The sequence below is a fragment of the Oratosquilla oratoria genome, chromosome 3, assembly GCF_046742065.1.
Source record: "Oratosquilla oratoria isolate Oo_2021 chromosome 3, ASM4674206v1, whole genome shotgun sequence".
Classification (NCBI taxonomy): domain Eukaryota; kingdom Metazoa; phylum Arthropoda; class Malacostraca; order Stomatopoda; family Squillidae; genus Oratosquilla; species Oratosquilla oratoria.
This window is the reverse complement of record NC_134779.1, coordinates 36,095,965-36,123,772: the sequence shown is the minus strand read 5'-3', so window position 1 is coordinate 36,123,772 and position 27,808 is coordinate 36,095,965. Positions and strand designations below refer to the sequence as shown.

Sequence of the window (27,808 nt, the reverse complement as noted above, 5' to 3'; positions counted from 1 at the left end):
ATAAAATCCACTCCCACCCATTCCATCCCCACATACTCCACTCCTATTCACCCCCCTCCCTCTTTTATTGGCTCCTCCTGGATGACAGGTCATCCCTGCATCTTGCCCATTGCCCTGAGTCAGAAACAGTGTAGCAAGACACAGCACATCCACAGCAAGGCTGCTTCATTTAATCAATGACCCTCCCTCTCTGACCCCTCATGCATCAAAATATCATTTACACATACTCCCTCACCCCTCATCCACCACCCACTCCCTTCCTTGCATCACAGTGTCATCCATACACAACCATTCTCCACTCACCCCTATCTTCTGTCTTCTCCCTTCCTTCCTCAACAGACATTCCCCTTTCCCAATTTTCCTTTTACCCCATCCATCATCTCATCCTTGGTCACCCCCCCATGTTCATTCCACACCAGTACAGCACAAATAACACTTCAGCATTTCACCCTGGAAAGATCTATAGAAGGACTCAAGGATTGTTGTCACCCACTATTGGACTGTAGGTTTCCAATCACTGAAATTCAAGTTAACAATTAATATTTCATGTGTGTCATAAAAGGTGATTAAATTGGGCAGAAAAAAATGAACCATGGGCTCCCTCCTTTTGTATTTTTCTCCCATTAGTCAGGGCAGGAAGTATGCATTGATTGCTACCTTCTGTAAAAGGCAAAGCCGTTGTATGTTTGTACCTGGTTAGATATATTTCAGATGTCCATTATACTTATATTTCAATATACTGGGGTCTATTACATCGTGGGTTAACTGTTATTGTTTGCAAAGTTCTTGTGATAAAAGAGAAATATAGAATCATCATATACTTTGAATCCTTTTTGTCCATCATTGTATCAAAAATACAGTGACACTCCTCTGTATTTCAGCATAGAAGTGAACATATTACACTGGTGAAAGATGTATGGAAAAATGTTGTGGGACCCAAAATCGAGAGCTTGACTAAGAAGAATTTTCTAACAGGACAGAATATTGATTTCTGTCTTCAGGTTCATCCCACATATCTTTATGACAGTGAAGACTGTAAGATACTGTATGTATTACTTTTTATTCCAGTTTCTTTTTTAATATTTTATATTTGAAGTATTATTTAGGGTATTGTAGTATAACTATATTATTGGTTTGATTTCTGTTTTGATATATCATATTGTAGCATTAGGTTGTAGTAGTTTAATGGGTACATTTTAATAGTATACTGTATTGGTCCTTTACAGAGACAAATTATGTAGTGAGATGTTCACCTATCGCCGACAGCACCCAAAAAAGTTCAGCAAGGAAGTTTACACACGAAGTGCTGTAGATCAAGTACTTAAGTCATTTTCTGATGAAGAGCTGATCAAAATCATACCAGAACCACCACCATCTAAAGCGGGACTTTCTTATGAAAAAATGTTTTGCACCCATGCTTCTGTATATGTAGCAGGTACACTCATGTTTTTTCCTTTTAATATGAATTCTCACTTTTGCCCCTCTACCCTTCCTCCCTCACTCCTTTCCATTCCTCCCACTGAAACTATTTTATATGCTTGTAGATGTAGGGATGACCTATCATCCAGGAGGAGCCAAGATGAGAGGGAGGGAAGGGGATGGATGGGAGTGAAGTATGTGGGGGGATAGAATGGGTGGGAGTGGTTTTTATGCCTGTTTTTTGGCTACCTCCCTTGTAAGTGGGAAAAAGTCTTTGGTATATGTATGTAGATAGGTAAAGGTGAAGTTGTGATGGTTGATATGTGCTTTTGTGAGTGCATATGGTCCTGGTAGTGAGAAAAGTGAAGGGCATCAATGGAACATGTCTATCAAAATAATAGAGGCTCTGTCCACACATGGTGTTTATTTCAATAGACTTGTCTGTAATTGCCACACTCATGCAATGGACTGTGTAGTGGTGCTCAAGGGGTGGATTGAAAGAGCCTTGGATATATGCATTCAGGGGAGATCACTCAATCAATCCATTGCCTCCTAGTCTCTCTTGCAGAAGACCTGTGGCCTTCAGGAAACCAGCAGCAGCTCCTCAGGGCTGGAGATAAGGGGAATTGGGATGATTAATGGAAGTTTGAAAACACTTGTGTAAAGTGTTTCAATCCATGAAGAGGGTCACAATGCCCAAGATGCTGTGTATGTGCACATCACCACCATTATTATCATTATCGTCATTTCTCCCTTCTAGGACGGTACAACAAGTACAGCCGTGAATTACCACAGACACCTTGGTTTGTTGAGGGTGAAAGGAGAATAGAGTCAAGTGTTCAGGAGCTCATTTGTCACCTTGTAACCACAGAAATCAAAGCTGATAGTGAGTATGGCTTAATCTATCTACCAATGTAGGATACAGCTTCTGTATCTTCTGCTTCTGACCCAGGCACTGGGCAAGAGACAGGGATGACTCTTAATCCACAAGGAGCTAAGATGAGAGAGAAACAAATAGGTGGGAGTGGGTGCATTCCTTGGCAGGCTACTTCCCATATAAGGGAAGAGGTATTTGGTATATAGATAAATCTATATACCAGGGGTCTTTTTCCACTTAGGGAGGTAGCCAGCCAAGGCATGCACCCACCCCCACCCATTTCACTCCCATCCATGTTATAATAATAATACTGATTTTTGCCTTGAGTTTACTGGCCAGATACCCACAGCCCTACAATGGGTAGCAACAGTTCCCAGGACTTTATATAGGTTTCTCTGGGAAGAAATTTTGGACTGAAGTATGTGTTGTATTAACGTAGGACCATTTCTACTTCACTGGCTGAAAGTAGTAGGAGAGGAGCCATCGAGAGGTGTGAGTGGTTATACGAGGATGCTGGTGTCTTTGTCTTCATTTTATTTATTTTGTAGTCGTTGGGGGGGGGGGGGGTTGCCGAATTAATGAAGCGGCCTTGCTGTGGATGTGCTGTGTCTTGCAAGACTGCTTCTGACCCAGGGCAGTGGACAGGATGCAGGAGGTGCCAAGATGAGAGGGAGGGAGGGGAGTGGAATATGTAAAGGATGGAATGGGTGGGAGTGGTTTCTATGCCTTTTTCTTTTTGGCTACCCCCTGTGTGAGAATTTGACTCATATTGAAGAGGTTAAACTGTGAAAGAAATTCAGTTGAATTTCAGAGATCTTAGACCCAGTCCAGACACGATGTGTCAGCCCCACAGGGCTGCACTTCCAGTAAAGGTGAGGAGGAGGTTGATGGGATATGAAAATGGACCATTGGAAAATGATTCTCTCTGCCACCATGTGATTTAATTGTGAATAGATAAGAAAGCTTAAAGGGATACTTGTGAAATAGATTAATTGATTGTTACCTTAAGTTTCAATAAGTGGAAAACCTGCAACCCCAGTGGCTGGCAGTCGTCCTCAGGCTGTCTCACAGGTTTCTCTTGGAAGAAACTTTGGACTGTTGTATTAGTGTGCGACTGTTTCCACTGGAAGTGGCAGGGGACCATTTTGGATTGTTGTATGTGTTGTATTAGTGTGGGACTGTTTCTAAGTCATCAGCTGAAAGTGGTTGGGGAAGGGGACCATTCACCAGTGGTCAGCTCTCCATGTGTAAAAAAGTGTAAGAAATACAGTTGAAGTTGTTGTATCTTGTGCCTACTCCAGAGACTGAATGTCCAGCCCTTAAGACTCCGCCCTCTGATAGAAGTAAGGAGGGTGACAGGTTTTGGAAACGGGCAGCTGTCCTGTCCATCTTGCAGGTCCACCACATCCATATACTCATCATTGGTCCCAATGCATGTGAACAATGTATGATATAAAAATTATACATGAGGAAAATAATCTCATATAACTTCTTTCCAAAAATGTCTAGGCATAAAGTTTTCTTCTTCTGGGCGGGAAGACGTCGATGTGCGTTGCCTAGGACGTGGCCGACCTTTTGTGATAGAGTTGATAAACCCCCACCGCATCCATTTGTCCGAGGCGGAAATGACTAAACTGCAGAATGAAATCAATAGCTCAACAGACGAAGTTAAAGTTAATGATCTACAGATTGTGAGCAAGTAAGAAAGGTGAACATGTTTTTGGAGGAATCTTTACGATGTAGTTTTTATGTAGACTGGTAATAGTTGTTACTAAATCTTTTTACATCAATTTATGATAAGAGGTCACAGAATTTAGTATATAAGGGATTTTCTTATTCCCTTCTCTTCTTCTTGTCGTACTGATTTTATTTAAATTTTAGGAGTGATATTTCAAACTTGAAAGAAGGAGAAGAGGAGAAAACAAAAAGCTACTGTGCCTTGTGTATCATACCTGAAGGCCATGACTCTCAGTTATTGGATCAACTCAAGGACATAAAAAGCCTCACTCTGCACCAAAAGACACCTTTACGAGTGTTGCATCGTCGGCCTTTGGCAACACGCAACAGAGCCATATACAAATTGTCAACATCTCCCTTAGATAATCACTTCTTCAAGGTTTGTATAACTCGAGAATTTAAGTGTTTTGTAGAACTTGATGAAGTGGCCTTGCTGTGGATGTACTGTGTCTTGCTACATTACTTCTTTCCCAGGGCAGTGGGTGGGATACAGGGATGACCCGTCATCCAAGAGGAGCTAAGATGAGAGTTGGGAAAGGGTGGTTGATGGGAATGGAATGGGTGGGAGCAGGTATATGCCTTTGATTTGACTAACTCCCTTATAAGGGGGGAAAAGCTCTTTGTAAATAGAATGTTACAATTTTTTTTTTTTTTTTTTTTTTTTTATCTAGACAATTTTATCCACATGCTAAAATGATCTCCACTCTGTGTAGGGTTAATATTATCTTACTATAGATGTCAGAGAGTCACATATGAATGGTTTCAGTCAAGGAAATGGTTAAATGATATAGCCTCAATAAGAACAATGTAATTCTTGATTTCAAAAGAGAATTACATAACCACTACTGTATTAATTTGTCAAGAATACTAATGATTAATTAATGTAACTTCAGCTGCATCTGACAACTCAAGCTGGCACTTACATCAAGGAGTTTGTTCATGGAGACTTAGGACGCACAACCCCCAACCTTGGAAGTATACTTGGTCAACAAGTAGATATTGTGGCTCTTGATGTGGAGGTGAGTGTAATATTAGATGATTATACAAATGCTCACTGCCCGAGTAGGTTATGGCATCGTTATTTGTGCCAAAGGTCGAGATGATGATGATTTGAATCCTGCTTGGGGGAAGTTGAATTAAGGGCATGGTTCATTAAATTCCATGCTACAAAGTTCACTGGAAGAGGCACCATCCTAGCCTTCGGACAGGGGGGGAGTTTGTGACGTTAAGCTGAATTGTACAAATGCTCATTTCTTAGTCCACTGCATTTATTTTTTGTTGTGTTGCTACATGCAAGTTCTGTTTCTTCTTGTTCTGCATCATAATGAGTTTTTTTTTCTCACTGTTTTATGTATTGTTTTTACCACTGTTTAAATGTATCCTTTTTGTTTTTTCAGGATGTTGAGTTGGACTGGCCACCAGCTCGCAACAGATAATTTCATTGTTTGTATATTGTTTTCCTTTTTTGTATTAAAGAAGAATAAAAGACTATGCAAAATGTTAAAAAATTATTTTAACATGTACCTTACATAGACCAAAGGCCCTTTCCTCCTTATAAGTAGGGTGGCTGGGTAGCACCAAAGGGATGAAAGTACACCCAACCCCAACCATTCGATGGCACAGTAGTTAGAGCTCCCAGTTGTTGCCACAGGGATCCAGGTCCGAATCTCACTCAGGACTGAAATAATTTCGGTATCACTGCACTGCAAGTCATTACTCCAACTCTTGTGGGCGTATGTGAGTGTCAAGGTCACAGCTTTACTCATAGATCGGTCATATACGAGCTCTGAGCTCTCTTCCAGGAGGGAAGTAGCTGTCAATTACAAGTCCAACACATGATCCAAGACCATGGTGAATCACATGCACGGGTCAAAATCAACTTGGCATGACACAGCTCTTCCATAGCAGGACCTGGTTTACCTTCACCACTTCACCACATGGTGACCCTCTTCCTCATCCACATGAAGGAAATTATTAATCAGATAAGACCATAACATCCATTTACTCCTTTATGTTACACTCTCTACCCAGCTCAACAGACATCCCTCCTGCATCCAAAGCCCCCCCTACACTCCATCCATCCATCTTAGTCTTTCCCTCAAGTTTACTTCATCCAAATCTCCTTTCCACACACCTTTAGCTAGTTTTGTCATATACTCAGAACCACCTCAGTACTCTGTTCTTCCCAGTGCAACACCTCCATTCCACAACTCATTCTCTGCCTTGTCTTCACATTTCTCACTCTTCATTCTTGTAACGCCTATCTTGTTTTTCATTTTATCTCAAAAACATTGTCTCTTCCTCTGCCTTCTTCATATCCCAAGTTTCTGATCCATACATCACTACAGGTTCAGTCACTCCTTCATGCAACTTTCTTTTTGCATCCATTTCCAAATACCTTGACACCTCTGTATATGAACTTATTCATTCAAACACTGGGTAATTTTTTCCCTGTAAGAATGTCTTTCTACATTGCTTCTGACCCAGGGCAGTGGGCTGGATACAGGGATGATCCGTCATCCTTGAGAAGCAAAGATGAGAGGGAGGAAAGGGTGCCGGATGGGAGTGGATATGTGCCTTTGACTTGGCTACCTCCCTTAGAAGGGGAAAAGCTTTTGGTATATACATATACCAAAGGCTTTTTTCCCCCTTACACAGGAGGTAGCCAAAAGACAAAGGCATAGAAACCACTCCCACCCATTCCATATCATACATACTCCACTCCCCTCTACCCTCTTATCTTGGCACCTCCTGGATGACGGGTATATAGAGAAGAATACACGTCTTATGCCAAAAATCTTTTTCTTCCTTATACAGGAGGTGGCCAGCCAAGGCATCCATCTATTCTATACCCATTTGTTTTACTTTGTATTTTAGCCCATTGTCCAGGTCAGGAACAATGCAGCATGGCACAGCACTTCCACAGATGAATTTGGTTGACCTAGTTTTATTACATGACTACCCTTCCCCTGCATCCACTACAAAAATTACAGAACAGACTCAAAGAAATCCCTTCAGGCTACATTAATTTATCATCAATTGACAACTATTCTACACTCACATTTATCTCACCCTCTCCCTTCCCTGCTTGACAGGTATTCTCCTCATACACAAGGCCCCTTTCAACTTACTTTTGGCCTTCCCCTCAAGTTCATTTCATCCATCACTGCCCTCCAGCATTAAGGGAGAGCGACTGGAGGAAGTGGATAGTTTTAGATACTTGGGTGCAAATGTGGCAGGAAAAGGTGGAGGTAGAATGTAGATTGAGAGAAGCGAGTAAATGCCTTGGAGGATTGAAGTGTGTAACGAGGAATAGACATTTGGGAATGGATGCTAAGAGACTGTATGAAGGAGTGATTGTGCCAACAGCACTGTATGGGGCAGAAACATGGAACATAAGAGAGAAGGAGTTTGAATGTGTTAGAGATGAGGTGTCTGAGAAGTATGATGGGGGTTACTAGGCTAGATAGAGTGAGGAGGTGAGGAGAAGAACGGGGGTGGGAGGGAGTTGGGAGATAGGGTTGATGAAAGAGTATTAGGATGGTTTGGACATGTGGAAAGAATGAGTGAAGAAAGACTAGTAAAAGAGGTATGGAAGGCAGATGTGGAGGGAGTGAACATGAGGGGATGTCCTAGGATGAGGTGGATGGATGGGGTGAAGAGGGCTTTGGGGAAGAGGGGAATGTCTGTTAAGGAAGGACGGGAGAGGACAGAAGACAGGGGTGAATGGAGAATGGTTGTATATGGATGTTGTTGTGATGCATGAGGTGGAATGGGGGGTGAGGTAGTATGTGTGACCAAAATTTGACGCAGCCCGAAGGGATTTCTCCCCGTTTTCTCCTTATATGCATGGGGGGACGGAGAGGGGGGGTCGCCGATTTAATAAAGTAGCCTTGCTGTGGATGTGCTGTGTCTTGCGACACTGCTTCTGACCCAGGGCAGTGGACAAGGGGCAGGGATGACCCGTCATCCAGGAGGTGCTAAGATGAGAGGGAGTGTGGAGTGTATTCAGGGATGGAATGGGTGGGAATTATTTTATGCCTTTTCCTTTTTGGCTACCTCCCTTGTAAGGGGGAAAAAGCCTTGGAATATGTATGTATGTTCTTCACTCGTCATTTTCAAATGCCCAAATCATCCCACTGGTATTTGCCAACTCTTACCACCCCCATTTTCTTTCTTACTCTATCCTTTTAACTCCCCTAACTATACTTCTTAAATCATTTCATTTCAAACAGACATTCCCTTTGTGTTCAAGGCCCTCTTGACCCCCTTCCATCCATCCTATTTTTGGTCTTTCCTTGAAATTCATCCACGTTTTTTGCTAGCCTCTCCACTCATTCTCTCTGTATGCCCACACCACCCCAGTATTCCGCCAACTCTATGCTTCACTCCAGTTTTCATTCTATCCATTCTTCTAACATCCACCATATTTATTGCACACTGCATTCTTTCTATCCATAAACCAAGGGCCTCTTCCCCTTTAAAAAGCAAGCAGCAGCCATTCCCACTGTTTCCCTTGTTTTAGCACCTCATGGATGAAGAATCATCCATCTCCTGACCATTGCCCAGATCAGAGGTAATGCAACACAACACAGCACATCCACAGTAGGGCCACTTTACTGCATCTCATACTCCTTTCTTCCTCTTTTAAATTCCAAGTCCCTACCCAATACAGTAGGTATCTGGGGATAAATGTAGAGACTGTACAAAAGGAAGATTGTGCTCGACACATGCATCATATGAATCTATAAACAAATACCAAAAGGCTTCTCCACCCTTAAAAGGGAATGTACATGAATACAATCAGTGGTGTTTCTTAACAACTTTATTAAAGGTATTTTTTGCATACTTGGATAAAGAAATCTTACAAAACATTGAAATAAAATGTTTTTAGACTTTCAACACACAAGTCCTCGAGCCAGAGCCATGCTCAGTACCATCTGAGGAATTTCAATGTCTGAAATGGCAAGTTCCCATTTTTTTTTTTTACAGGAGTTGTACCCATATTGTTTAACAATGGAATTCATGTTATCAACACAAGTTTTCTCTGGTTGTTTTTCACCATATAATCATCCAGAGCTGGGCACATTCCTAGGTGTGTCCCTCAGTGTCCTGATTACACAAGTGTCAGTCAGGACACCAAGGAACACGCCCAGCTCTACAATTGTCAACAATTGGAGGCATTCACCAGGGCACACAATGCTTTGCTCACATGCCATTGCCAATCCCCACAGTCTCTCAGAGGTAGATCTTGTGTAGCATCCAAAGCACTCTAAAAGAGGTTCAATCAACTTGTCCCAACAAGTTCTGTGGGTGCTCCGATTGTCTTCTTCATTGAAGGGTTCTCTCTTGTGGATTAATTTAGTCACTGAAATATGAAACACTAAACCATTTCGCTCTTACCCACTTCAGGAGAGGTTTAAAAAGTAACGATCTTACTGGGAAAAGGCTGTAATGTAATACAATGAACGACAAATTTAATTCCTCCAAACGGTACGTACAAACTCCATAAAGACGTGCCTCAGAGTCTCAGACCAGTCATGTCTCCTTGTATGCTTAACCTTCAACAAGTGTTTGATCACAATTCTCAACGTGCATTTTAACACCATTTTTTTTTTTTTTAATCTCATCAGCAGTGACATAATTTATTATGTTCTGAACACAATGCTGTTTTGTTCATCTGAGGGGTAGACCCCAGACTGATGGCCTCTTGCCGAGTCCTTTTAGTCCGGGACTTCCCCTGCAGTTGAATAAAATCATCTGGTCTGTATCAAAACAAAAGTATCTCCTCTTGCTGAAGGAATTTTGAAGAAAACATTTCATGTTAATCACAGATGAAAAATGTGTTTTAGGTAATGAATGAATGGCAAGACCCCACATGTAAAATGTACAACATATCACTACTGATGTAGAAGAAAGTATAATTATACAAATGTTACATATGCCTCAATAACTGTCAATATTGTTACACCAAAATAAAGCACGATTTTGCTACACTTTTGTACATATCCATAGCTGTATACTTATACCAATATCTATTTAACTCTGCATTTACGTCAACATGGGATTGCATCAACAGGAACATTTGTTACAAAGTTGTATTTAAGAACAGTGTATAAAACCATTACAACAAATGTGGACTTTTATGCATAGGTATAGTTTCTAAAACATGCAAACCTCTTTTTATCCTAATATTGACAATCATCCTTGGCAAAAACAAAAAAAATTGGCAGTAAAATGAAAATGCCACTGTTCACACTTAAATGGAGCTCTACACACGAGCAAAGAAATACACCAAGCACGAAAAATTCCTCTTTGTTCTATTTCAACATGGTTAAGATTTTCATCCTTTATCAATCTTTCCTTTATGTCAGTTCTCCTGTATATATTCATGTGAACACAAAAATATGAACAACAATGGAGCAATTTGTTTACATGCAGAAAAACATGGGTGGGAAATGTGGTGCACAGTGTGCAAGTGGTGGAACAAGTCACGACACAATTGTGCCAAGTTTTGCGAGATTTTTTTCTTCAACCCATTATCTTTTTTAATGGTTGCTTAAGTCAACTGAGAATATACTGTGTGTGTAATATATAGTATTTGCGGTACCTTGGGAGTGAAATGTAGTCTTGTCCCTGTCACACACGAAGAAAAAATTTTCTGTACTGATGCATCAACTCTTGGAATAGCCTAGATGATTTAGCCCAAGCCGTAACTATTAATGAATATAAAACTAAGTATAATAAATCAAGAATAAAAGACAGGACCCTACAAGTGTCCTTTCCTGTATACACCTAAGGTCTCTTAATGCAACACTCGCCAACCACTTGTTGATGTTTGGACCCACGACATAAACCCACTTCTGGAATTGGTGGCATTTTATGTCCTGGGCCAATTCCTGGAATGGGTTTATCTCCTGGGATCAAATGTCAGCACAGGTGGCTGTTGGCGAGTGTTGGAGACCTAGGTATACTGCAATATGGTAAAATACATTACTTGGATCAAAAGCAATGCAGTGAGGCTGGGCCTAACAGCGAGATCAGGTCTACCTCCACTTCATTGTATGGCAATCCATTTTCCTTATCCACTCCAAAGAAAAAATACACACAAACACACACACACGCACAGGTCTGATAATTTCAGCATCACTTCACTATGAGGTGGCACTCCAACTCTGGTGGGCAAGGAGTTGGGTAGGTGTGTATAGTGACAACATTGCCCATAGACTGAGCCAGACATGAGCTCTGAATTCTTATCAAGGTGGGTAATAGTTGTTGATCATAATTATGTCCAACACATGATCCAAGAATGTAGGTAATCACACACACACATCACTTCTTTCTTAGCATCTTGGAGATCAAGGGTCATCTCTTATCCCTTGTCACACTACTTGGGTCTAAAGCAATGCAGCAAGACACTGTGCTTCCACAGCAACTACCAACAGTTGAGCCAGTTTACCCCCACTGTTTGATGGTGAACCCCGCTCTCCACATCCACTCAAATAAAAAAAATGGAGCAGACAAGCAAGGTCATAGTTTTAGGCTACATCATTTCTTCATGCATTTACAACCACTCTCCATTCACTCTTTATCTTCTGCATTCTCTCCTCCTTGCTCAACAGACATTAATCTTATGTCAATACCCCCCTTTACCCCATCCATCAACAGTAATCTCGGTCTTCCTACAAAGTTCATTCCACCTACTCCTGCACTCCAAACTCCTTTTGCTAGTCTTTCCTCATCCATTCTTTCCACATGCCCAAACCATCTTAACACTCTTTTACCCTATCTGACCCTACCCTAACCATTACAAAGTTGAAGTTACATATATACCTGGAAGAAAAACTAAAATATTTGATCAAAACAATAAATACTCTGAAAACATGACTAAATTTCACCATTACAGGATACATATATCTATATATAATCAAAATGCTATATGACTAAATATATTCTTCACTACACACACTATGAGAAACCAAAACCTTCATTAAATATATATTTTTCTCAAATAACACCAAACAATCTTGGAACTGAAAACCAATGAAGGGAGGGAGTAGAGAAAGTGAATTCAGGCATAAATAAAAAATGCAACCCCCAGTACTTAACAATAATGGATTCCTAAGACACGAAATCTACAATGTCCTTTCCTTTCTATAAAAAATATAATTCTTTAAGTTCAAATGGGATCAGACACCAACAGGGAAACACCCACAATCCTTTATCCCCGTCTAAAATGAAACGACAGATTTAATAAAATTTGAATTTTCATCCAAAAGCTACAGATTCAAGATTTATCATGACTTCTATCAGATCTTTGAAAAATTAACTCCATACCTTTTTCTTAGGCACTTTATCATATACCGCACATACACATTTCAAAATTATGAACAATCCTTAAACTCAATTTTTATTTTAGACGTGTCCTAAATGAGCCAATTTTATTTACCAAACCCCTTATCAGATACATTATTACCCCTTCCAAAAGCAAGATGGTCTATCTTCTCCAAATCATCTATATCACCGAGTCAGGAAGTTTAACCTTGGAGGGCAGAGGTGGTGCTTGTGGATCTTCTTCTTCTGTGAGGGTGAGTTTCGTGAGGTCCTCGGTGCGCACAAGTTTAACAGGTACTGGCATGTGGTCACTTTGGATACTCAGACCATTCTGTGAACATAAAAAGTGTCACTTTTCTATGATAAACATTGTACGTATATGAGAGCAATGTACATCCATGTGACCAGTGTACATACATAAATATATCAAAAGGCTCCTGGGAGGATGGCCCAAGGCATACATTAACCTTTCACCCATGTCTAGTCCCTTTCATCATAACTCTGTCCCTGTCCCATGCCCATTGCTTGGGTCAGAAGCAATGCAGCAAGACACAGCACCTCTATACCATGGCCTGACAACTGAAGCTGGTTTATCCCCATCGCTTCATTACATGGTGACAGTACAACAGTAAATGCCTACTTTCTGAGCAGAATAAAAGAAGAAAACAAACAATAGTAGCTTACCTTAAGTGATTTCTTCTTGGGCGAGATGGTACACATGCCGAAGAGGACATACAACATAAAGAGCAGAAGTGCCAGGACGGAGATCAGGAGGAGATACGGAGGGATACCCAGCTGTTCTGAGAAGCTCTGCACAATGGTGGATCTCACCTGAGGACCTTCCTCTGCCATTTCTGTATAAGAAAAAAGCAAAGAGCTCACTACCTGTGTACAAGCCCAGGGATTTAGATAAATACACAATGCATACACAAGACAATAGCTTTATGTTATTCAGTAAAAATATATTATGACCTACAGGTTACCTCACATTATTTTAATTATCTTTCCCAACCTATAATGCTATTTCCTGCAATGGTACGTAGCTAGGCACGAATGAGAAAACCACTCGCCTTTTTCGTCCTCATTTCATGCATGCCTTTCATTCCTCCCTACTTTAACTACGAGAAAATTGCAACACATTACCTCCCTAGTGACATATACACCTACCAAAAGGCCCTACCTCCCTTGTAAAGGGGTAAAAGCCTTTGGTATATGTATGTACCGAAAGGCCTATTCACCCCTACAAGGGGGGGTGGGGGGTTATAGTCATGGCATACAAACATCCTTCACCCATACCACTCCAATCCAGCACACATTTGTCTTCCTTATTATCACTCCCCCCAAAAATGAATAAGTAAATAAATAAATCCCATTTTGGAGGGGAGGCAGGATCTTAAAAAATTATACTCACCCTACACACATCTACACCCAAAAAATCCATCTATTGTCCTTCCTATCTTAACTCTTCATGGGAGAAAGGTCATCCCTGTCTCCCATCACACTACTAAGGATGAGGCAATGCAGTGAGGCACAGCACTTGTGCAGCAAGGCCTGACGGCCAGAGCTGGTTTACTTCCACTACTTCATCACATGGCAACCCATTCCCCATCCATTCAAAACAATTCACATAGCAGAGGAAAACATTCCTTCAAGTTGCAACATTCTTTCACCTATTCACAACCTCCCTCCATTCATTCTTACAATCATAACATTTGTACAAGGTGGGAGTGGGATGGGTGGAGGGCAGTTGTATGCTTGGTTGGCAACCTTCCTTATTGGGGGGAAGAACCCTACTGGTATATAGACAAACATACTACTAACATCACCCAGAACTCTGATTCTCATGTAAATAGTTAATTTCCTATGTACTAGTCTTGCCGCTCTTTGAACATAAAAAAAAGACCTGTACAAGAGACCCTCTAAGAAATATAATTCTCTACAGTGATTCTTCACACAGACATTATCATTGACAGTTTGCTAGTCTCTTCTGCCAACAAGGCGAAACTATTCCTACACCAAACTAGCCGCTTTGAATATCATTTGAAAAGAAAAAGTACATAAACAGACATCACATACTTTCACCCATGCGAGCTAAAGCATCACGAGGAGTTTCTTCCTCCAACTGGTCAGGTCGAATCTCAATCAGCACCTCTGGGTCAGACTCAATGGCCACCACTTCCTGATTATCACTCATGAAGAAAGTCACTATAGAGGACTTGATGATGTGGAAAATGCCCGTCACACGGGATGAGATCTGCCGCACTTGCATCAGTGGAACGAGTATGTGGAATGATGGTTGTTCCGTATCCTGGGGGTAATAAACAATAAGTAATTATAAGTAATCATTAAGTTTTACCTCCCTTGCAAGGAGGAAAAGGCTTTTGGTATAAGTACATGTGTATGTGATAATTTTTATGTCAGTCGCATGTAGGATTTGAACCCACTGCTTTTGGTCACCCATAACATTACCTTCACAGAGCCTTTAGCCTTTGTTCCGATCTTTACCCCCTGCCACCAATGGGCTTGGGCCTTGTGTAAAACAGGAACTGAAGTCGCAGATTAGTGATCTTTCCTATCCTCAGGAATCAGATAGATTCCAGGTTACAAGGCTTTTATTGTCTCTGTGGCGGAGAGGGTAAAGGCTCTGTGAAGGTAATCTTATGATGACCAAAAACAGTGGGTTCAAATCCTACATTTGACTGTCAAAAATTATCAAATTAATGTTGCTGTCACTAGTGAATTTCTCTCAACAAATTTTACACTTGATTCATTCACTGTAAAGAGCATAAAGGAAGAAACTGGCAATGTTTGTGAGAAGAAAGATGGACATGTTAGCACTGAATGAAACTAATCTGAAAAGGAAAGATGAATTTTTGAGTTTAGGAGTGGCAAGTGGATGAAGAGGTATGTGTAATTGAACAGAAGGACTGAGGATAATGTGGGTAAAAGCGAGAATAAGTTGATGAAAGGTACAAATGCCCCGGTAGAGAAAAGTGAGAAAAGTTTTGGAAATGATCTAAACAAGTGTGTCATGCCTCTATGCCACATTTTAACATGCGTATGCTCCCTTCAGTCATATTTGGACTGATTTCTGTGATTTATCATTACAGGGCTGTTTCTTTGCCACCAGTTAAAGTAATAGAAAGAAGAGGGCAGTTGTCTGCTCTCTTTGTGCTTCAAGGGGGAAGAAATACAGATTAAGTAAGATATTTGGCCCAGTCTTCTGCAAAACAGATGTCAGCCCCAAAGAAGTGAGAAAGCTGAGAGGGCTTGAAGATGAGTGACAGGGTTGACAATCTACTCCGACATCTTTCTTACAGGACCACAAATGCTGGTCTATCATCTCTAAACCAAGAGCTTTTTCCCCCTTATAAGGGAGGTAGCCAAGTCAAAGGCATGTATCTACTCCCACCCACCACCCTTTCCTCCTTTCATCTTCGCTCCTCTTGGATGATGGGTCATCACTGTATCCCACCCACTGCCCTGGATCAGAAGCAATGTAACATGACACAGTACATCCATGGCACAGCTGCTACACTTAATCAGCAACCCCTCCTCTCCATTCCCTCATGCAGAAGATAGGATGGGGAGAAATCCTTTTGGGCTGTGTCAAAATATCATTCGCACATAAGCACCCCATACCCCATCCCTCTCTTCCATGCATAACTATACACTGTCACTATCCACTCATCCCTATCTCCTGCCTTCTCCCTTCCTTGCTCAACAGACATTCCTCTTTCTCAATGCCCCCTTCACCCCATCCATCCATCTCGTCCTCAGTCATCCCCTCAATTTCACTCCCTCCACCCCTGCCACCCACACATCTTTTACTAATCTTTCATCATTCTTTCCATGCATCCAAACTCTCCCAATAATCTTTCATCAGCCCTATCTGCCATCTCCTTTTCCACCCCCTGCTCTCCTTCTCACCTCCTCATTTCTCATTCTACCCAACCTTGTAACCCCTACCATACTTCTCAGACATTTCATCTAAAATACATTTAAATTTCTCCTCCGACTCTTAAATTCCAAGTCTCAGCTCCATACAATGACAATGACACAGTCACTCCTTTATATAATCTCCTAGTTGCAGTGGGAAATGCTAAGAAAATGACCGGGACGGGTGAGGAAAATGGAGGAGAAATAAGGAAGGATGAAGTGAAGGCAGTTGTTAAGATGATGAAAGCAGGTAAGGCACCTGGTCTGGATGGATGCCATGCAGAATGTCTAAAAAAAGGAGGTACAGTGATGGTGGACTGGCTGGTGAGGTTATCTAATGTTTGTTGGAGAGAGGGTAGAGTGCTGGAGGACTGGAGGAGTGCCTGTATAGTTCCACTTTACAAGGGAAAAGGGGACAAGTGTGAGTGTAGTAGTTTCAGAGGGATTAGCTTAAGTGTAGTTGGGAAGGCTTATGGGAGGATCTTGATTGAGAGGATTAGGAGAGGTACAGAGGGAGTAATTGGTGAGGAACAGTGTGGATTTAGGACAGGTAGAGGTTGTGTAGATTAGATTTTTGTGGTAAGACAGATGTGAGAAAACTATAGGAAAGGGGAAAAATATTTTTTGGGCATTTATGGATCTGGAAAAGGCTTATGACAGGGTAGACAGGAAGGCACTGTGGGAGGTTTTGCAGATATATGGGATAGGAAGAAAGCTTCTAGGAGCTGTCAAGAGTTTTTACGAGAGTAATAGAGCATGTGTCAGGATTAGAAATGGAGAGAGAGTGGTTCGAGGTAAAGGTGGGACTTCGTCAGGGATGCGTTATGTCGCCCTGGCTATTCAACTTGTACATGGATGGGGTGGTGTGAGAGGTAAATCCAAGGGTGGTGGGTCAGGGATTGGAGATACATACATACATATACCAAAGGTTTTTTCCCCCTACATGGGGGGTAGCCACAAAGAAAAAGGCATAGAAACCACTCCCACCCATTCCATTTCCTATATATTCCACTCCCCTCCACGCTCCTTCTTATCTTGGCACCTCCTTATCTTGGAGATGGTTAAAGAAAATGGAGAAAAGTGATAGGTGATCCAGTTGTTGTTTGTGGACGACACTGTGCTTGTGGCAGGATCGGAGGAGGGATTGAGGAAGTTGGTGACAGAGTTTGGGAGAGTGTGTGAAAGAAGAAATCTGAAGATAAATGTGGGTAAAAGTAAGGTGACGAGATGTACAAGGGGTGAAAGTGGCAGCAGACTGGAAGTGAGCATTAAGGGAGAGCGACTGGAGGAAGTGGATATTTTTAGATACTTGGGTGCAAATGTGGCAGGAAAAGGTGGAGTGGAGTTGGAGGTAGAATGTAGATTGAGCGAAGCGAGGAAATGCCTTGGTGGATTAAAAAGTGTAATGAGGAATAGGCATTTGGGAATGGATGCTAAGAGGAGACTATATGAAGGAGTGATTGTGCCAACAGCACTGTATGGGGCAGAAACATGGAACATAAGAGAGGAAGAGAGAAGGAGTTTCAATGTGTTAGAGATGAGGTGTCTGAGAGTATGATGGGGGTTACTAGGCTAGACAGAGTGAAAAATGAGGAGGTGAGGAGGAGAACAGGGGTGGAAAGGGAGTTGGGAGACAGGGTTGATGAAAGAGTATTAGGATGGTTTGGACACATGGAAAGAATGAGTGAAGAAAGACTAGTAAAAGAGGTATGGAAGGCAGATGTGGAGGGAGTGAACATCAAGGGACATCCTAGGATGAGATGGATGGGGTGAAGGGGGCTTTGGGGAAGAGGGGAATGTCTGTTGAGGAAGGACGGGAGAGGACAGAAGACAGGGGTGAATGAAGAATGGTTGTATATGGATGATGTTGTGATGCATGAGGTGGAATGGGTGGGGGATGGGGGGTGAGGTAGTATGTGTGAGCAAAATTTGACACAGCCCAAAGGGATTTCTCCCCATCTCCTTTTGTGCATGGGGGGACAGAGAGGGGGGGTTGCCAATTTAATGAAGCGGCCTTGCTGTGGATGAGCTGTGTCTTGCGACACTGCTTCTGACCAGGGCAGTGGACAAGGTGCAGGGATGAGTCATCCAGGAGGTGCTAGGATAAGAGGGAGGGTGGAGGGGAGTGGAGTGTATTTCAGGGATGAAATGGGTGGGAATGATTTTATGCCTTTTTCTTTTTGGCTACCTCTCTTGTAAGGGGGAAAAGCCTTGGTACATATATGTATGTAGTAAAGCATGTGTTAGTATTAGAAATGGAGAGAGTGAGTGGTTTGATGTAAAGGTGGGACTTCGTCAAGGATGTGTTATGTCACCCTAGCTGTTCGATTTATACATAGATGGGGTGGTGCAAGAGGTGAATGTAAGGGTAGTGGGTTGGGGCTTGGAGATGGTTAAAGAAAATGGAGAAAAGTGGGAAATAAACCAGTTGTTGTTTGCTGATGACACTGCACTTGTAGCAGGATCAGAGGAGGGACTGAGGAAGTTAGTGACAAAGTTTGGGAAGGTGTGCAAAAGAAGGAAGTTGAAGATAAATGTGGGTAAATGTAAGGTGATGAGATGTACATGGGGAGAGAGTGGCAGCATACTGGAAATGAGTATTAAGGGAGAGAGACTGGAGGAAGTGGATAGTTTTAGATACTTTTGTGTGAATGTGGCAGGAAAGGGAGGAGCGAAAGAGAGAATTGAGTAAATGCCTTGGGAGATTAAAAAATGTAATGAGAAATAGACATTTGGGAATGGATGCTAAGAGGAGATTGTATGAAGGAGTGATTGTGCTGACATCACTGTATGGGGCAGAAACATGGAGCATAAGAGAGGAAGAGAGAAGGAGTTTCAATGTGTTTGAGATGAAATGACTGAAAAGTATGATGGGGTTATTAGGCTAGAGAGAATGAGAAATGAGGTGAGGAGAACAGGGGTGGAGAGGGAGTTGGGGAATATGGTTGATGAAAGAGTATTAGGATGGTTTGGATACATGGAAAGAATGAGTGAAGAAAGATTAGTAAAAGAGGTGTGGAAGGCAGAGGTGGAAGGAGTGAACATGAGGGAGTGACCTAGGATAAGATGGATGGATGGGGTAAAACAGGCATTGGGAAAGAGAGGAATGTCTGTTGAAGAAGGACAGGAGAAGACAGAAGATAGGGGTGAATGGAGAAAGGTTGTATATGGATGATGCTGTGACGCATGAGGGGGAGTGGGTGGGGGATGGGGGGGGGGTGAGAGAGTATGTATGAGAAATAAATTTATGCAGCCTGAAGGGATTCTCCCCATCTCCTTTTCTGTATGAGGGGATGGAGAGGGAGGGTTGTGTGTTGGACTCATGATCAATAGCTATTTCCCTCCCGGAAGAGAGCTCAGAGCTCATATATGACTGATCTATGGATAATGCTGTGACCTTACATACACACATACACCCCCAACTCCCCACCCACGAGAGCTGGAGTAATGACTCACAGTGCAGCGACTGAAATTAATTCAGCCCTGGGTGGGATTTGAACCCGGACTGCCATAGTGGCAGCCAGAAACAAAGGATTACAAAGGATTACAAAGGCGAAGCATGCCGACAGGAGACCTTTTGATCCATATCTAGGTCGGATGCGAAAAAAAATCATATTAATGATAAAATAATAAATAAAAACTATGATAATGTAAATAACAAATAAAATACATAAATAAATGCATAGGTATAATTAAATAATAAACAAAGAGGTAAATAGTAAATAATAATAAATTGACATATAACTAATAATAAATAAAAATCAGACAGACAAATGATAACAAAACAAAAACAAATAATATAAGATAAATTATAATCATTACAGCATCTTACTTAGGTATTTATCTAAATGATTCTTAAAGCTTCGAACTGAACTACATTGCACTACCTGTGCAGGAAGTTTATTCCATTCATTAACTACACAGTTGCCAAAGTTGTTTCTACCTACTTCCAAATTGAATCTATTTCCGGACAGTTTGAGACCATTGTTTCTTGTCTGATTCTCATTCAATGTAAAAATTTGGTCACTTTTGATGTTGTCAATTCCCTTTAGAATTTTAAAGGCCTGTATCAAGTCACCTCTGAGTCTACGCTTTTTTAGAGAAAACAGATTCATATGTTTTAGTCGATTTTCGTATGATTTATTTTTGATATTTGGAATCAGTTTTGTGGCTCGCCGTTGTACTCTTTCCAATCTGTCAATGTCTTTAATGAGATTCGGTGACCATACGGAAACAGCATATTCCAAATGTGGACGAACTAACGATTTATATAGCTTGTTACTGCGCCATCAAGTCATGTGTGCAAGCATATGTGCATGCCACACCTCCCTAAATCAATCTGTATTTCCTCAACTTTAAAACATATGGAGAGCTGAAAACCAGTGACTGCTCCACTCCTACTACTTTAAGCTAGAGACAGGGACAGTCCCACACCAGTACAATCCAGACATGAGTCCAAGGTTTCTTCCCTGAGAGATCTATGGGAGGTTTTGAGGACCACTGCCAGATGCCGTGGGGCTGCAGGTATCTAGTTGAGAAAACTCAAAGCAACATTGGAGTGAACTCCTTTTCCTTCCTTATGACATACTGCAACTCCACCTCCACTCCTCCATTCACTGCCACATGTAATTGCAAATACTTTAAGCAATCCACTCCATTCAGCCTCTCCCCTTTAAACTTGCCAACAACTCACCATCCTCATCACTTCTTGCACATGTTAGTCATCCCCTTACTTATGCCTACATTTGCTTTTAGCTTTCTCCTCTCACACACCCTCTCAATCTCAGTTACTAATTGATTCAGTCTATCCTCAGACTCTGCCACAAGCACATTGTCATCCACAAACAACTAGTTCACCTAACTACTTATATTTGGCTACCTCCCTTGTACATATACCAAAGGCTTTTTCCCCCCTTACAAGGGAGGTAGCCAAAAAACAAAGGCATAAAAACCATTCCCACCCATTCCATCCCTAATACACTCCACTCCCCTCCACCCTCTACCTCCTGGATGATGGGTCATCCCTGCATCTTGTCCATTGCCCTTGGTCAGAAGCAGTGTCGCAAGACACAACACATCCACAGCAAGACCACTTCACTAAATTGGCGACCCCCCTTTCCATCCCCTCATGCAGAAAAGGAGAAGACGGGGAGAAATCCCTTCGTGCTGTGTCAAATTTTCCTGACACATACCTCACCCCCACCCCCCCACCCATTCCACCTCATACATCACAAGCCTTTGATATATGTATGTACATATGTTGTATACAGTAAAGTAGCAATGCTCACTAGGTCCCATCTACTTTCCAATCTATCATACCTAGCCAATTCATGTGCAGTTCCAACTTAATCTATATCATTGATTTCTAATCCTCATATTTAGATTTGAATATATAGATTTTTCCCGCTTGGGCTATATCATCTAAGCTAATCAGAGTATTTATACATCTATATGTAAAATGTATTTCTTCACATCTTTTAGATGTATTTACCTAATTGTATACAGGAAAGGAGCAATACTCATTGACAGGACCCAACAAATCTTGCTCCTTTCCTTTATACATACATACATATACCAAAGGCTTCCCCCCCCTTACAAGGGAGGTAGCCAAATACTATTAGGTAAATACATCTAAAGGATGTAAAAAAAAAAAATACATTTTCCATATAGATGCATAAATATTTGGATTACCTTAGATGATATAGCCCAAGCTGGAAAAATTTATATATTTAAATCTAAATATAATTGGAAATTGAGGATATAGACGAAGTTGGAACTGCACATGAATTGGCTAGGTATGATAAACTGGTGAGTAGGCGAGACCCAATGATAATTGCTACTTTCCTGTATACTACATACATATACCAAGGGCTTTTTCCCCCTTACAAGGGAGGCAGCCAAAGTCAAAGGCATAAATACACTGTGCTAGCACCTATAACCTTCCTTATCTATGTTAATGACATGATGGAAGGTACATTAAGCTATGCTAACATGTTTGCAGATGAAAAGATGAGAATAGTGAAGAATGAGGAGGACTGTCAACCATTGCAAATATATCTAGACACTATATTCACCTGGAGCCAAAAAGAGAATATTAATTTCATGCATACATACATATACCAAGAGCTTCTTCCCCTTTACAAAATGTCATACATACAAATACCAAAGGCTTTTTCTCCCTTACAAGGGAGGTAGCCAAAAGACAAAGGCATAGAAACCACTCCCACTCATTCCATCCCCTACATACTCCACTCCCCTCTACCCTCTTATCTTGGCACCTCCTGGATGACTGGTTATCCCTGTATCTTGTCCACTGCCCAGGGTCAGAAGTAGTGTCGTAAGACACAGCACACCCACAGCAAGGCCGCTTCATTAAATCGGCGACCCCCCCCATCCCCTCAATACCATAAAATTCAAAGTGTAAGGAATCTTTGAACTATTCCTTAAGAAGCAAATCTATTGAGCAGCTACACCACTTGTGGGTTCATTCACATTATCCACACATATTTCCCTTGGACTTCTGATTCATACATCCTCTACATACATATCTACATGCATCCGTTCTAATAATGTGACCAAACCACCTATGCTATTCAGTATCTTCATATGCAATCTCCCAACACCAAAACTAGAAATTAATACCAATGTTCTCTTACGCAAATGATCTAACAATAACACCCCAGCATAAGAACTACATAACTGAAACAAAAAATTCTACAAGAGGAGAGAATACTCTGGACTTACTATTCACTAAATATGAGGAGCTAATGAGAAATGTCAAAGTGGGAGATAACCTAGGCTCTAGCAATCATTGAGAAATAAGATTTAATATTATATGGGAAGAGTTAAATAGTATAAATAATGATCTAGTACCCGACTTCAGGAAAGCCAATTTTGATTAACTGAGAAAATATTTAGGATAACTGGTCCCTTATGAAACCAACCCAGAGGACTTTGACAAGGTAAGATACATTGTCAGCCTGGATATCATCAGCACAGTCATGTGACGGGCCATGCCTAATTAGGTCTGGAGATGTCGAGATTCTGCAGGCATGGTTGGTGAAATGGTTAATGGACTTCAATATCACAAAGTGCAGCATGTTAAACGAAGGTTTATAGAACCAAGAAGACAGGTATAGCTTAAATAACACTTTAGAGAAAACCGAGTACGAAAGAGACTTGGGAGTTCTAACGAGTCCTAACCTTAAATCCAGGAAACAGTACATTAACGCCAGGAATAGAACTAGAAGAGCATTAGATTTCATTGCTAAGATGGTTACAAGTAAAAGTGGAGAGATAGTTATCAAGCTCTCTCTGGCATAAGTTAGGCCTATCCTTGACTATGCAGTGCAGTTTTGGTCTCTGTACTATAGAATGGACATCAATTCACTAGAATCAGTAGAGGAGATTGGCCAAAATGATATATGGGCTCAGAAATTTACCTTATGAGGACAGGCTTAGGCATCTTAATTACACTCTGGAAAGATGATCTAATAGAGGTTTTCAAGTGGATCAAAGGCTTTAACAAGGGTGATGCAAACAAGGTCATCATATTAAGACAATAGGGCATGGCTCACAGCAATGGATTTGAATTGGACAAATTTAGATTTAGGAAGAAAACAGGCAAGAATTGGTTTACCAATAAAGTGGTCAACAAATGGAATATACTTAGTAACCATGTAGTGAGCAGTGAAAGTATCAGTTGTTTTATGAAAAGATTAGACAACTTTTTGGATAGGTATGAAAGGTGATAATGAACATGGAACTGCCTAGTGTAGACTCTATGGTCTCTTGCAGTCTCCTTCATTATGTTATGTAAGAACAACCCAGTAAACAAAAACAATCCTAACTCTTGGTCTTTCTCTTCCCTGTTTGACGAACAGTCCTCTTGCACTCAATATCCCATATACCCCATCTACCTATCATCTTCCCCTCAATTTTACTCCTTCCATTCTACCTTCTTAAATCTTCTTTACTTCCTCTATAACTTCATCTCTTTGCTGCAATACTGTTTCCCTGAGTAGATGTAATAGTTATAGCCAATGAAATACAATACCATATTATTCATCTATATTTAGACGAAAACTTCTAAATTCCTACCTTGGAAGTGATGCTTGCATCAGCTTCTTGGAAAGTGCAGCCCATCTTACAAGCCTGTGTGGCTGATGAGGTTTCATTGTATGAACTGACACATGCTGAAATTCAGATATTAATCAATTGTATGAATACAAAAACTTAATCTATATACTAAAAAGCTTATTCTACCTCATATAGGAGGTAGCCAAAGTATGCACCCCTCCACCCCTTACACACCCATATATTTCCCTTTTAATAATCCTCTTAGTTCCCCCATGGAACTTAATATTTAATATCAATACACACAAAAAAAAAAAAAAAAAAAAAAAAAAAAAAAAAAAAAAAAAAAAAAAAAAAAGTATTATGGATGACACAACCAAGGTCAGTAAAAATCTAATATTCTATACTAACAGTCATGGCAAATGGTCATAACAGGTGAAGTTTTAGAATCCACATCCTCGACACTCTCATCTTTTCGTGAAGAAGCAATATGCTGGGCAATCCTATAGAAGCGGCATCCACGTTCACATGATGTCAGTTCACTCCCCTGGAAATAAACAACAAAGTCATGGTATGCTATCTGTTCTCTCTTTCATGATCAATGGGATATTGAATTAGCATTGATCAAAATATGTAGTCATCAATCCCCTGCCTTGATTTCCTCTAGTGGGAAAATTGCAGTGCCCTAAAAAGTGGCCACAACCACCAACTCAGTCCACAAGACAATGAAGAAATTTTGCAATGCTCACAGGACCAAGTGAAGAACAATATAGTATAATGTGCTGTGAGTGTTGTGGGAGAGGTGGCACCTAAGGCATTTGCCACCTGGCTAGTTTTGCATTGACACTGTTCCAGTGTAGGGTGCCGAGATGAACACCGGCATACTAATGCAATTTCTGCTTGTCTTGGGGGCGATTTCTCTGCTGGGTTGGATTCTTGGGAGAGTCTTGAAAATTACAGTAACTGTCAGTTTATTGAGGAGAGAGTGGAGGGTTATTGAGGAGTTTTGTTCTCTAATCTGTGTGCATATGAACTTGTTTCTGTATGGAAGTGTTGCAAGGCCTTAGGGTCAGATTGTAGTACATTTGCAAAGAATGTTGCAAGGGTTGTTTTCTCGTGTTTGCTATGTGATGTGGGGTGGGTTTATGGACTCCTGCAGAACATTGCGTTTCCAGCCTTTCGACTTTTCACATAAGGATAGTTATCAACTGGCAAATATTCCTATGATATCGAAACTAGTGACAGAATTTTCCCACACTCTGTACACCATAAACAAGTCCAATTTTCTATCTCAAATAGACTTGCCAGCCAGTTGTGTTGCGGATTTCCTGGTAGTGACACTTGAGGGTACCAATTCCATTAACCTTCGTTCTCATGAACTGCTCTAGAGGTGTATTTTTATTTCTAAGAGTGGATGTCTCAATGTTTTTCTGCAGTCAATTATTTGTTGGTTGTCATTGTTTTCTTACTTGTTAGATATCATGTTATGGAAGCATATTTTGTGCATTTTTTTCTAAGAGTGGATGTCTCAATGTTTTTCTGCAGTCAATTATTTTTCTTAAGACTTAGATTTCCATTATTTGTTGGTTGTCATTGTTTTCTTACTTGTTAGATATCATGTTATGGAAGCATAGTTAAGTGCATTTTTCTTCTTCTGCTGAGAACTGGTCCCTGCAACAATGTTACATTCAATTCCTTTCCTGCATTCTTTCTAAGGCCTTTTGTGTGGAGTATGAAGGTGATACATGTGTCAGTTGTAAGGCCACGCATTTTGGAGATTTGGTCTAGTTGGAAAAATTGACTAATTTGACCACCATGTGCATCTTTAGGACATTGTAGTCTTTAGGGATGAACACCATCAATGAGAACTTCTATATGTTTTGTACTGGCCATGATTCTACCAGTGTTATGGCTACAATTTTGCAGTTGTACAAAGGAACTGGTACCGTTTAGTCATCTACATATATGGCAACTTTTGAGTTGTGCTCCAGATTTGGGGTAAGAAAATTGTGAAAAATAGTTTAAAAAGAATTAGCGATAGTGATGTCCCTTGGGGAACTCTGCTGTATTTTGGGTCCTCGATAGGCAGCTGTTTTGAGATGCTCAGCATTTTTGTCAACAATACAAGTATGACAACCATTCCTTATCACTTAAGCTTTAATAATCCTCCTTTGTACTTCAGCTTCCCATTTACAAATCTGTAGGACATCTTGGGTTTATATTTTCATTACTCCATTTTCAGTCTTTTTTTTTCTCCCTCATTCTAATTCACATACACTCCTTTCTGGTTCTCCTATGCTATTTTCTTTCTTTTGTCCAAAATCTCTGCTCTCCTACCAACCATCTTTTTGAAACTAGACCTCATGATCTTTTCATATTCATTTTTGCCATACATTGTTCCATCCTTGATGCAGGGCTGTAGCCAAAGGGAGATTATGAGGGGGGTCTTAACCCACCCAAAAATCCAATTAGTCCCCCAAAATTGATTTTTACTCAAAAGTATTATAAATAAACTACAATGGAAAACTTATAAAAAAAGAATAAGCTAAGTTTATGGTGAATTTGTAATACATGATGTATATACATAAAATATGAAATTGTAGTTATCATTACAGGCATATCAAATATATCATATATATCAATATACAGTACATTACTACATGTGTGTGTAGACACAGTACAGTGGCTGCCCCCAAAAAATTTAATTCCTGGCTATGGCCCTGCCCTGATATGTTTTTGAGAAAGATTTCCACTTCTTGTTTTTTACCTCAATCCTAGAAGTTCTTTGTGAGCCCTGTAATCCTGTATAGTTAGCAATTACTAATTGTTATTGTACCTATATCTTGTATTCTTTTCTAAATAAATTATATCTTTCCTACTTTGAGATATGTTAAAGGTATAAAAGAGTATGAACTGAAGCTCAAAATATCCCAATTTATCATTTTCTCTGAAAATATGCAATTTCGACGGAACCTTACAGGTATCATACTACCTTGAATCATCATGATTTAGCCCCAACAAAGAACTGACGCCCGTAATAAAATTACGAACATGGACGAATGGTTAACACCTTAAACATTTATCATAACCTATTTGTAAACTACAATTAATGCACATAAGGTTGACTGATCATCCATCAATATAGATTTCTACTACATTGACATTCACAGGTGTATTTAGTTTTTGCCACGACGACAAACCTTTCCCTTGGTGAAGGCCATACAGTTGAATTTGCTTAACACTAAAATACTAAAACCTTACTTCATTCGGTGTATCTGTCGATGATTGCTTACAGCTCTCTTCACATGTTTTCGTCTCCTTTAGATGTCCCTCATTTAAATCTATTGCTACACAAGCAACTATTACGGAGAACACGAAGACAACCTTCCCGTACAACGCCATGTTTGTTTATGTCACCAACATCTG

At 40.7% G+C, this 27,808-nt stretch overlaps 2 protein-coding genes across 3 annotated transcripts in view; one reads left to right on the top strand and one right to left on the bottom strand.

The window, feature by feature from the left end:
- Pus10 (Pseudouridine synthase 10) overlaps positions 1-9,658 on the top strand; it is a 17,171-nt gene extending 7,513 nt beyond the window's left edge. For both annotated transcript variants that reach the window (XM_076178957.1, XM_076178967.1), the window contains exons 4-10: positions 882-1,045; positions 1,227-1,435; positions 2,180-2,305; positions 3,806-3,995; positions 4,178-4,412; positions 4,927-5,052; positions 5,431-9,658. In XM_076178957.1, coding sequence (XP_076035072.1) covers positions 882-1,045; positions 1,227-1,435; positions 2,180-2,305; positions 3,806-3,995; positions 4,178-4,412; positions 4,927-5,052; positions 5,431-5,469 — 1,089 coding nt within the window. In that variant the 3' untranslated portion in view covers positions 5,470-9,658. The remainder of the gene's footprint in view (positions 1-881; positions 1,046-1,226; positions 1,436-2,179; positions 2,306-3,805; positions 3,996-4,177; positions 4,413-4,926; positions 5,053-5,430) is intronic.
- On the bottom strand, positions 8,841-27,808 carry LOC143021463 (uncharacterized). The gene is made up of 6 exons (XM_076178997.1): positions 27,644-27,808; positions 24,794-24,929; positions 24,407-24,501; positions 14,444-14,675; positions 13,052-13,221; positions 8,841-12,698 (listed from the first exon to the last, which is right to left on the bottom strand). The coding sequence occupies exons 1-6, from the start codon at positions 27,782-27,784 to the stop codon at positions 12,549-12,551; spliced, it is 924 nt and encodes a 307-aa protein (XP_076035112.1). The 5' UTR covers positions 27,785-27,808; the 3' UTR covers positions 8,841-12,548.

Coding starts and splice junctions, on each gene's coding strand:
- LOC143021463 (XM_076178997.1), bottom strand. CDS start 27,784: ATGGCGTTGTACGGGAAGGTTGTCTTCGTGTTCTCCGTAATAGTTGCT. Junction 14,676..24,406: donor ATGCAAGCATCACTTCCAAG/GTAGGAATTTAG, acceptor TATTACCCCCAG/GATACGGAACAACCATCATT. Junction 12,699..13,051: donor CCAAGAAGAAATCACTTAAG/GTAAGCTACTAT, acceptor TTATGTTCACAG/AATGGTCTGAGTATCCAAAG.